This window comes from Sinocyclocheilus rhinocerous, unplaced genomic scaffold (genome assembly GCF_001515625.1).
Source record: "Sinocyclocheilus rhinocerous isolate Xijiao unplaced genomic scaffold, SAMN03320098_v1.1 scaffold1496, whole genome shotgun sequence".
Classification (NCBI taxonomy): Eukaryota; Metazoa; Chordata; class Actinopteri; order Cypriniformes; family Cyprinidae; genus Sinocyclocheilus; species Sinocyclocheilus rhinocerous.
Genome location: NW_015644664.1, coordinates 207,945 through 219,410, shown reverse-complemented (window position 1 = coordinate 219,410; position 11,466 = coordinate 207,945). Strand labels below are relative to the sequence as shown.

Sequence of the window (11,466 nt, the reverse complement as noted above, 5' to 3'; positions counted from 1 at the left end):
ATATTAGTATATTATTATAGTGTTATATTTCAATTTCACAAAAAATGTGCAGCATTTTGTCCAAGCAATAATAAAAGGACATGCACGTTTAATTTATAATTTGTCTTAAATCTCATTTTGTAAAAAATAAAATAAAATCGTGAATCAAATCGAATTGAATCGTGAAATCAAAATCGTGAATCGAATCGTGAGTTGAGTGAATCGTTACATCCCTAACTGTGACATACTTTTTATATATATATATATATATATATATATATATGATGCAATTTCCTGTTATTATCAATGTTGAAAAGTTTTTGCGGCTTAATATTTTTGTGGAGACCATTACACATTTTATATATATGTTTTATATATACCATTCAAAAGTTTGGGGTAAGTAACATTTTAAATAATATGAATAATAATTAATACTAATTTAGAAAGGCCACAGAATATTGATCAAAGTTGACAGTAAAGACATTTATAATGTTACAAGGATTTTTTTTTATTTCAAATAAATTCTGTTCATTGAACTTTATAATCATCAAAATATCTTGTATTTTTGTTTCCATACAAACATTAGGCAGCAAAAATCATTTTCGACATTGATAATAATGTATTATTAATAATTGAGCACCAATAATAATTGACAATAATTAAGCACCAAATTAGCATATTAGAATGAAAAATGAAATATATTCAAACACAAAACAGTTATTTTAAATTGTTTTCACTGTGTTTTTGGTTTCTTTCAAAAACATAAGTAAATCTTAATTATTTCAAACTTTTGACTGGTAGTGTACAGTAAATAGAGACAACACATTTATGGGTTTTGATTGTAGTACGTTTCGATGTCATCTTCAGGAACAAGTCTGATCGTTGATGTTAATTTTTTGTTAATTGATGACAAGCATCTTGAGGAAAGGAGCTAGTACATTTGCATCTTGATTGAATGGCATGCGGTGAGTTCGTCCATGCTGTGGCTTTCTCGTCGGTATTGTAACTGACCTTATTCAGACATGTGAGCTCATCCGGGCGAAGCTCAATCGTGATGTGAACAGTGCTTTCATCAGCACATACATTGACACTGAACGCCTGATATGAAGCATCTTCTAAAACCTTAGTGCACACGGACCTCAGCTGGGAAAGCAATTGAGAAGAATCTGCTGAATCACATTTACTTTTAGTGAGCGCAGGTTCTTCTAAACGCCCCGAGATGTTCACTGGCTCCTCAATGATCTCCCAGCTTTCCTCATCTACAGCCACCGATCCATTAGCTGCTTCTTCTTTGGCAATCAGCGCTGGTTTCACAGATGATGTTAATGGTTCCTCTGATGTTGTTAATGGTGTCTCCTTGAACTTGTTCCTTTGAAGTTCTTCTGACTCTTCTGCATCAAGGCTTTCTTGTTCCTGAGTGATCTGCAAGATTTCCTCAACAATATCTGCAATTTCTTCAGCAACTAGCAATGGCTCTTCAGCTCCAACGACTGGTTCCTCAACATGAGACAAGACCTCAATGGTACCAACTGCTTCATCAGCTACTTTCGTCAGGTTTTTGGAAATAGGTGCAAGCTCCTCATTCATATGTTTGGTTCCATTTGGTTCGTTCTCACATGCTTGTTTCTTTTCATCCGATATTATGCTTTCAACAAGTTGTATAAGTTCTTTGTCTTCTTTCAAGGCCTTGTCATCCTCCTCAGTCTTAGGTTCTGGATCTTCAGACTTCAGATATCCTATATGTATCTCGCTGGCTTTTCTTTTAACTGGCTCTTCAGTTATTGGTTCTTCCACAACAGCTACTGGTTCTTGTGTAGCATGCAAATCTGGGTTTGAGGAATTCTTTGTCAAAAAACTTGAACTTATGGGTTGCGCGGGAATGGCATCAACCAATTGCAATTTGATCTTCTCTGCGACTTGCTCAAGAATCTCCTTTTGTTCTGAATTAATGAAGACTTTATCCTTTTGGAATGAGAAATTGGTCAGAGTCAGAGTGCAATACATTTTTTGCGATTTACTTGGATTTGTTGTTACCTGGTAGATGCCCGGCAGAAAACTTCAGGTATCCATAACCATCAGCTAAACATACTAAAGCATTCTTGGTTTATGATGAATGTGCTTCAAGCTTTTTTACATTATACATTTTCCAATGTCAAATACTGTTTCTGTCCACACTAATAATAGCAAAAATGCTGTGCAATTTGACAAATCATAGCTAATTATTAATATTTGATGTTTAAAATAAAGCCACGTTTCACTGTAGACGAGGCTACCAGAGAAATCTGGTGACTGGGGAAAGAGTTCAAAAATGAAAATTTGTTGAAAATTTATTCAGTCTCAGGCCATCCAAGATTTAGATGAGTTTGTTTCTTCATCAGAACAGATTTGGAGAAATGTAGCATTACATCACTTGCTGACCAATGGATCCTCTGCAGTGAATGGGTGCCGTCAGAATGAGAGTCCAAACAGCTGATAAAAACATCACAATAATCCACACCACTCCAGTCCATCAGTTAACATCTTGTGAAGAGAAAAGCTGCATTTTTGTAAGAAACAAATCCAAATCCAGGCTTTTTAACTTCAAACCATTGCTTCTGGCCAAAATATGAGTTCATAATCCATAATAACGCTTTCTCCATCCGCTGTCAAAATCCACCCACATATTTAGACTTTTTGGACTGATTTGGCTTGTAAACTATGCTCGATCTGTACATATTTCTCTCCTGATTCAGAAAAGAAATCTTTTTCACTGGAGAAAGCATTATTATGGATAGAGGAGCAACAATTTAAAAAATCTAGATGGATTTGTTTCTTACAAACATGCAGCTTTTCACTTCATAAGATGTTAACTGATGGACTGGAGTGGTGTGGATTATTGTGATGTTTTTATCAGCTGTTTGGACTCTCATTCTGACGGCACCCATTCACTGCAGAGGATCCATTGGTGAGTAAGTGATGCAATGCTACATTTCTCCTGTTCGGATGACGAAACAAACTCATCTACATCTGAGGGAGAGTAAATTTTCATTTTTGCAACTTCTACTTACAGTCTGCATGTCGATATTCAGATCCACCGCTTTGGCCGGTGTGTCAACTGAATCGTTGTTTTCTGCTGCAGGTTTCACAGGTTCGCTCTTCTTTTTGAACATTTTACCAAGGAAGTTGGACACCTCATCTCCACTGGGCTTTGGGGCATTTTTGGGTGGTTCTGCATCTGTTGCGACTGTCGGTTTTTGCTCAGGGGTCGTTTCCACATGCGCGGGTCCGTTGGCTTTACTGCTGTCTACCTCCTCTTTTTCTGGTGGTTTTGGTTCATTTGTGATAGGCGCTGGTGGGGTTTCACTCTTTTGCTCCACTGCTTCTTTTTTGCTTGTCTCTAGACCAAAAACATGAAAGAAATTATGTATGCAGTGTACAGGGACAATAATATCTATTGCCTTCAATCATTTTGACCAGTCATAAATCATAATACACACCCACTTCTTATACACACTTGACATTTCAAAGGACATTTGAGGTTACAGACAAAATAATGCAAGAGCACAACTATATTCAACAAGACAAACGCGTTTGCATGCTTGCTTAAAGTGGGTTTCTGGCCTATTTCTATGTGTATTGTACAGCTTTCATTCTCTCATAAAATGTGCATGAACAAATGCATGCATCTGCATTCTATACATATCACTAACATTTTGCATTCAAGGAGCATGGAACATGTACTGCATTTCACTTCTATAAAGGCTTTGTGAAAGTGTTAGCAACAATAAACTAGCAATGCACACAAAATGCAAATTAAACATTGCTTTATCCACCATGCATGTGACTACAACACCCAAAGTTTATACAGAGCTTTGAGTCATGTTCTTGATTGTGGGTTGACTTGCTGAGTTAATCCAAACAATGTAAATGCCTGCCAGTTTAACTTTAAGTAACTCCTGTAGATCCTTACGTTGAAATTACTAGGGACGATACATTTAGTCACATAAACAGAAATGTGCTGTATTTCAGATACATACCAGGTTCAGTTTCATCTGGAGCTGGTACTGCATGTCCATTCAGCTCTCCATTTTGGACTTTTTTCTCAGCATTTGCCTGGTGAATGATATTAGTTAGTTTCATGATCTGTTGTTCTTTTACCTTATTTTAGTTTCATTGAGATTCTATTATGGTGTATATTTTAGTTTTTATTTTAGTATTTTTCATTTTAATTTTAGTTAAAGTTTTGGTAATTTTGTTGTATGTTTTTTTTTTTTTTTTACATGTCTGTATAGTTTTTCTTAATTTAGTTTTAGTTTGAATTTTTGAATTTGGAATTTTATTTCAATGAAATTAAATTAAAATAAATTAACTTAAATAAAATGTTGCTTTGGAAACTAGCTAACATAAAATAAGTTTAAGATTTTTTAGTTTTTAAGTTTTAGTGATTTTTATGGTTTTAGTTTAGTTAATTAAAATAACCCTGGTTTAATTGTCTCAGTAAACATAAAGCTATCACATGAGTTTAATGTGATAAAGGTTTTAATCACATAATTAAATTGGAAAATGAGAATTATTATAATTTATATGAATTTATAATGCATAATCATTTATAATCTGCCTTTTCTGACTGGAGAATATACACAAATATCTACCAAAACAAACACATAGCTGACATAAAATTAGTTGCTATACAGTGAAAACTATCGTCTACAACAAAATATTATAAAATATTACTAAATATTATATTTGTACTTTTAACAACTGTATTCATGATGTTGCTAAATGCTGAAAAAAATTAAATGCTGGGAAATAAATTATACATTTTTCTTGTATATTTCACTGAAAAACATAGATGTTGCATAAAGCTATGTTAATATAAAATAATTTAAAAAAGAAAACAATTCACCTGATGTTTTTTCTGAGTTGAATGCTCGTTTCCCATGGTCGCTTCAAGTCAGCAACTAAATATCAGCATTGACATCGAAAATAGTTATTAAACATAAATATGATGAAAATATGCACAAATAATTTTTCATAAGTCTGTTACAAGAGTTAAATTGAATCATATCACAAGTCCTAATTAGAAACACTACAGATCGCTGCAGGGTGGAGTGCCTCATGACCTGTTTTTGTAAAGGCTGTAGGTTCAATCCCATGCAAGCTTGATCATTACAAATACTAAATACTATTTATGATATATCTAACACACAATTGCATATACTGATTTAATAAAACTAATCAAATTAATTAAAAAAAAGAATAAAATATTTGCATTTACCTTTCCACTGTCTTGTGCCCCAAACTGACAATTAGAGTCAGTGTACAGTTTCCAAAGCTCGATTAAAGTAATCTCCAGCAGTCTGCTGTCTGTCAGCCCGCGTGTGTACACATATACCTGTCCTAAGAGAGGGTGGGGCTCAAAACTTATTACCTTAAGATACTTGTGAGACAAAACCTGGCCTGTGAACCTATTAGCACTGATGAACTCATGATCATGTCCTATTGTTTCTCACTGATGAGCTATTCCACCTAAATAAAGGTGACAAGATTATCACATACTGTACATCAAAGATAAGGCATCCGACGTCTCATCCACTGCTTCACTCAAAGCACTGAACCGGAGAGAGCGTCAGGCTGATCTGAGAACAGCCTGTTTTGTAGGTGTGGTTGAGCCCAAACAGGATGTGTGTAGAGGATATAGCAAAAGTTTATTTGCGCAGTGTGACTCCCATCCAGGGCTTGAGTACAGAGTACATGACATCAGGCTTTACCAGCCTAAGCCTTTACTTATTTAATGATTGCTCACCTGCACAATACATGGGAAGGAACATAAAAAGCACTTAATTGTAGGAGTTTTGATGTGAAAATGTGTTCTTTTGAGGTTTCTATTCATCAAAGAATCCTGAAAGAATCCGGTTTCAACAAAAATATGAAGCAGCACAATGGTTTTCAACATTGATAATAATCAGAAATGTTTCATGAGCAGCAAATCAGCATATTAGTATGATTTCTGAAGGATCGTGTGACACTGAAGACTGGAGTAATGATGCTGAAAATTCAGCTTTGCATCACAGGAATAAATTAAATTTTTATTATTGTAATAATATTTCACAATTTTACTGTTAATCAAATAAATGCAGCCTTGGTTTTAAAAAATACTGTAAGTTGCCTTAAAAATGAATATCAGTGTCAGAAAGAGCAAATCAAAGAGCATCGTGTGCTTTAACTGAAGTAAGAAAAATCCAAAAAATTGTTTACATTAAAGCTTAAATTAGATTTTAAATCCTAGATTTCAATGTGATATTATTGTAGTTTTTATTCATATTTTAAGTCATATTTTATTTTTCTTATATCCATTTTCATTCTCATTTTAGTTCAAGCTTTAGTTATTTTATTTTGTGTTTTTGTAATTTTTAGTTTATTTTTTTTTGTAGAGTTGACAAGTAATAGTAAAAAAAATAAATGCAGTTTTATATTTTATTTGAATTCAGTCAATCTTTCTTTCTTGAAATGGTTTTAGTTTGAGTTTGTTTAACTACAAAACCCTGTTCTGGACTTCACTGAAGATTCATTAACCAGACTATTTGATCTTTCCAGCCTGTTAAACTGATCAGTTTAAGCTCATCATTAAACATTTTTGTTGATGTGTTTGGGTATCATGATGAACCCTGGTTTTGATCATCGGCTCCAGATTGTAAAATCAATCCTAAAGCAAAGTACCATCTAAATACAAAGCATTTGTACAATAGACTGCTGCACACTACAGTGGCTCATGTTCAATAATATGGAAACTATATTTTGACTTCTAAAGCAAATATTGACATATGAGATGCACTGCAATTCATTTGATTAATTAGTATATTGTAAAAAAAAATCATCAGACTTAATTTTGAAATATTAACAGACTTTGACAATGATTCGTCTCTCGTTATTTGACTGTTTGAAAAATATAGGAATAATAATATAGAAAAAGTACTTCAATGCAAACCTTGACATGAAAAAATACTATAATTGAAAGAGAAAAAAACAGACAACAAAAGTAGGTATAGGCTTACATAAAGTTGACTGTTCTCCTGCATTGTGATGTGATGTAATCACAGCATAATTGATACGGTACGATACGATACGATACACTTTATTTTCAGAGTGAGTCTGAAATTTGTCTTACGTTACAGCAGGTTCACTCAAGGTTACAATACTTTATCACATAAACAACACAGAATGCAGAGCTTTCACACACACACAAAAAAAAAAAAGAGAAAAAAAAAGGACATTTATTTTTTATATGAGTTATTCAGCGCTAATACAGCTTGATGTACAAATGAATTCAAATGAAAATGAATTGAAGTTAAATACTTGTCATTGTGAACCCCTACTTATATTGCACACCCTTTTTCTAGATTGTTTTAGCATAAATTATCAATCTACTTGACCTTTACGATATTTTCTCAACATAATACAATTCTTTACATGGCACAACATGCATAAATACAGTCGAAACACATGCCAACTGTCTCCCACGGGCCCAGTCAGGCCATTTCAGTCATTTCAGTCCATTCCCATTAAATTCAATTCAATTCAATTCACACATGGTCATTTGAGCTGAGGAATCCTCTCGCTTTGCCAAAACATACTGTAAACTCTTTAATATCTTATTAAATGAATGTCAAACACTCTAATATATACAGCGCGCTGCGTTTTCCTATTCAACAGAAAGCATGACCAGGAACAAAGGAGCAGATCAGCAGAGGGTGAGATTTTGTCATGTAAGCGCCGTTCATGGATACAGAGTCACATTGTAAATGTACACACTGGGGGCGAAAAGCAAATTCTTTCGTGGTCACTGTGAACTTGATCTGCCACCATGAAAGGAATTCTTGCAACATGCTAACAGCGAAAAACCTTGAAAAACCTCAAAGGCATTCCACCAAATCATCCAAACGGAGCATATTTTCATTAAGATATAAGGCTGCACAGAAGTTTTCACATTTATCGAATTAATATTTGTCATCGATAATCAAATATACACATGTCAATTAATGACAGCTATTAAAAACAATCATATATGTTGAGAAAAAGCGAGGAAATTGCATATCATCCCAATATTTGTCTTCGGGTGTAACGCTGTTTACAAAGAGGATGTTTGACAGAAACTAGCACTAGCAGAAACTAGCACTAGCAACTACAGCGTGTTTGTTCAGTCAGGTTGTGTCCGCTGTCATTATGTTAACTCAATATTCAACAGCTCGAGTCCTGCACGACTTACCAGAAGCACACTGGACACTCGATCCCATGGCTATTCTGAGGCTGAAAGAGATGGTTCACCCAAAAATGAAGATTCGGTCTTCATTGTCTGTCGTGCATTTCTTAAAAACATAAGGTTTAGTTCAGTTTTTCTACTTAGCAATACAAAGATTGAATTGAAAATGAAAATGCATCAGATAAACGCACATAAAAAAAATCACAAATGCATTTCAAAATGACTACAAAATACAATAGGAACAACCAAAATAACTACAGTAAAGATGGAGTTTATCCAGACAAGTCAGTTGGCAAAGCTGAATGTAAGTAGGCCTATGGGGTTTTCTTCATATGGCCACTTGTGGCCCTGTGGGTTTTTAGAAAGTAAACAAGTAGGCCTACAATAACATTTATTTGTGAAATATGACATATTTTTAAGATGCTTATTTGTTTATTTATTATTTCTGGTTCTTTGAAAAGGTTACATCGACAGGTATAAAGGTGGAAAATGGAAATCAATACCTGGGACAAAAAAAATAAAATAAAAAATTAGGCTACTGGTTCAACTTCAATCTATGTGAAAATAAATCTACTGTCCAGAAGATGTCAGTAAGTGTTCTGAAAATCCTTCCCACAAAGAAAACTGTGGATAATTTCAAGAAAACCGAAATGCAAAACGTAGGTAGTCGCAAGAGAAGCGTTTGAGAGAGGCGGGGCATAGAGGACCTACAATAATGTACAGTATTTGAAAAATAATGTGTTTTTTGAACATTAAAGCATGTCAACATATTCTGTTACACCAAATACACAAAATAATGATCTTTAAAAAACCATCATATGACCCCTTTAACGGTCATCTTTATCGTAAATCATCAAGGTTTTTTTTTATTTTTTTATTTTGATTTATATTTAAAATGTATGTACATTTACAACACCATACGTTGTATTATATCACCTTTGCATAAAAAACTAGCTAATGCAAGGGTGTTTCTAATGCAGCGTCTATGAGAGGGATGCAAATTTGACATCGTTCTCTCTTATGACTGCCGTTATCAGTCTCTCTCAATTATTTTCCTTTTTTAAAAGTCACGAAAACACTATCGTGGAGTTTTTCTTTTGCTATTTGAGCAAATGGGAACGCTAAAAATATATGTGTGGTAGGTCTACTCTCCCATTCACTGCTGTTGAAGTTAACCTAACTATGACGACTTCCGCTGCTGAGAAATCCAGAAGTGTGAAAAAGGTCCATATATTGCATTCTCCCTCTGACAAAAGTAGCACGTTTTTGAAAAGGCAACAAAAGCTCGCAACGAACTCATGAATGCCCACGTGCTCCGTTCCGCCGCCGTTCACGCGCGTGCACGCACTCCGCTTCCCGTTCTTCAAGATGGCGGCCACCATGAAGAAAGGAGTGGTATGTGTTCGAATAAACGGCTTTCTGTCTAGATTCCCTTCGTATTTTTGCCCTTGTTTAGTAACGTGCTAGTGGCTCTGAAACAGCGAAAACTGAAGGATTGAGAGAGCAGAGTGACTCTGGAGAGTGTTTGTTTTCACTGGTTGTGAGAGCAGCTAACGTTAAATGGCTAACGTCACATTATTGTGATGATCGTCATGACTTTCTGGCATTTACTTTTAATTTTTATTTACATACAATTTCATCTTTCAGCTGTAAATCATTTTCCTTCTGCTTATGTGCAAGTAAATATCTGCTAGCGTCACTGTGTGCTTATTTCATAAAATTACAGCTTTATGCTTATTTTATATATGAAGAGTTTATTTGCAAAAACAGAACTCCTTTTAAAAATGTTCAAAAATCTTGTTTTTTTTATTATGTTATGTTTTTATTGCGTTAGTTAGCTGTATTTTTAGTAATTATATATATAATATTATTCAGCTTCAAGTGTTCTATACCAATAAAATAATTGTAAATCAAACCAACTGCAGATTTTAACATTCAAACTACAACATTCAGTGCATCAAAGAAAATTACTTTTTTATTTGTTATTTTTATATCATAACATTTAAACATAATTCTGTGTTTATTTGCTCTAACGTAATATTTCAAAACCCTGTGTATGTCTACAGACACAGTATACGAATGAAGTTATTGCAGGACATTATTTATTGAGTTTATAGTTTCCTTTACTCAAAAATATACTTATTTTTAACTTCTAATGTGCATTTTAATATAGAGAGCAGAAGGATTCATTTATATTGGAATAAATGCATTATTTTAATAAAAAAACTTGCTTGAATCATGACAGGCAGCTGAAGATGTCAATGTAACATTTGAGGACCAGCAAAAGATCAACAAGTTTGCCAGGAATACAAATCGGATGTCTGAACTTAAAGATGAAATCGAGGCCAAAAAGGTAAATGGATGGTTTGAAATGCATTCTAGTTTGCATTTTGTTCAGGCGGATGCTGATCAAACCCTTTTCATGCAGAAATCCTTACAGAATCTGGAGGATGCCAGTGACGACCTCATGATGTGTGAGGACGATGCACTGCTGATCCCGTATCAGATCGGAGACGTGTTCATCAGTCACTCTCAAGAAGAGACGCAGGAAATGCTGGAGGCTGCGAAGGTGACCGACCAAACCCTGTGTGTTTGTGTGTCTCCCAAAGAGCTAGGGAGCCCTACTGAGCCTTGCCTCAATCTGGAAAAACTTGTAGCCTAGTGGTTAAAGATTTGGGCTGGAAAGGTTGTAGGTTCAAATCTCACAAGAGTTGATTCGACTATAATCATTGTGTTTTTGCACATGACTTAACCTCAGGTTACTGCAGGAGGACGTATAATATGTGTACTAGATCGGCAACCGGCCGTTTTTTGTCTTATTGCAAGCAACTCGTCTAGGGCTGTCGCAATTCGTTGATTTTATTTGACTATTCGATTTTTAAAAATCCTCGACTTCATTTTGCTCGCGTCGACTAACCGGCAAAATACCGGAAGTGGCGCATTTCACGGACGAGAATCCATAAAACACATTATTAGACTGTTTCCCAAGGCTGCATGATATATTAAACCCATTTAAAAATCATAATTAAGTATAATTGTGAATTCACAAATGCTACGATTTAATTAATTATATGCAATGCCCTTCTAATACAGTATATGCGCTTTAATTATTTACATGCATGTAGGTTAAGTACGTGCGTCACACAGCGGCTCCGTTCACAGTAGCAGGAACTGTTATCATTTACATGTGTGGAGCAAGGTTATTTTCGTAAACGAAAACTAAAACTAAGACTAAAACGATTGATGAA

At 34.5% G+C, this 11,466-nt stretch overlaps 3 protein-coding genes across 5 annotated transcripts in view; 1 reads left to right on the top strand and 2 right to left on the bottom strand.

Annotated features, from left to right (window-relative positions):
- The window catches only part of LOC107758787 (translation initiation factor IF-2-like), a 20,512-nt gene extending 14,950 nt beyond the window's left edge, over nt 1–5,562 (bottom strand). The window contains exons 1-4 of the mRNA XM_016576604.1: nt 5,237–5,562; nt 4,865–4,919; nt 3,996–4,074; nt 3,027–3,355 (exon numbers count right to left, since the gene is read on the bottom strand). Coding sequence (XP_016432090.1) covers nt 3,027–3,355; nt 3,996–4,074; nt 4,865–4,900 — 444 coding nt within the window. The 5' untranslated portion in view covers nt 4,901–4,919; nt 5,237–5,562. The remainder of the gene's footprint in view (nt 1–3,026; nt 3,356–3,995; nt 4,075–4,864; nt 4,920–5,236) is intronic.
- On the bottom strand, nt 781–2,179 carry LOC107758788 (probable serine/threonine-protein kinase kinX). The gene has a single exon (XM_016576605.1). The coding sequence runs from the start codon at nt 1,981–1,983 to the stop codon at nt 868–870; it is 1,116 nt and encodes a 371-aa protein (XP_016432091.1). The 5' UTR covers nt 1,984–2,179; the 3' UTR covers nt 781–867.
- Nucleotides 5,563–8,807: 3,245 nt separating the features above from the next.
- pfdn4 (prefoldin subunit 4) overlaps nt 8,808–11,466 on the top strand; it is a 5,317-nt gene continuing 2,658 nt past the window's right edge. The window contains exons 1-3 of one of the 3 annotated variants that reach the window (XM_016576602.1): nt 8,808–8,877; nt 10,464–10,571; nt 10,647–10,787. In XM_016576602.1, coding sequence (XP_016432088.1) covers nt 8,869–8,877; nt 10,464–10,571; nt 10,647–10,787 — 258 coding nt within the window. In that variant the 5' untranslated portion in view covers nt 8,808–8,868. Of the gene's footprint in view, nt 8,878–9,419; nt 9,614–9,810; nt 9,898–10,463; nt 10,572–10,646; nt 10,788–11,466 lie in introns of those variants that run through there. The other 2 variants (XM_016576601.1, XM_016576603.1) reach the window with 2 other exon arrangements.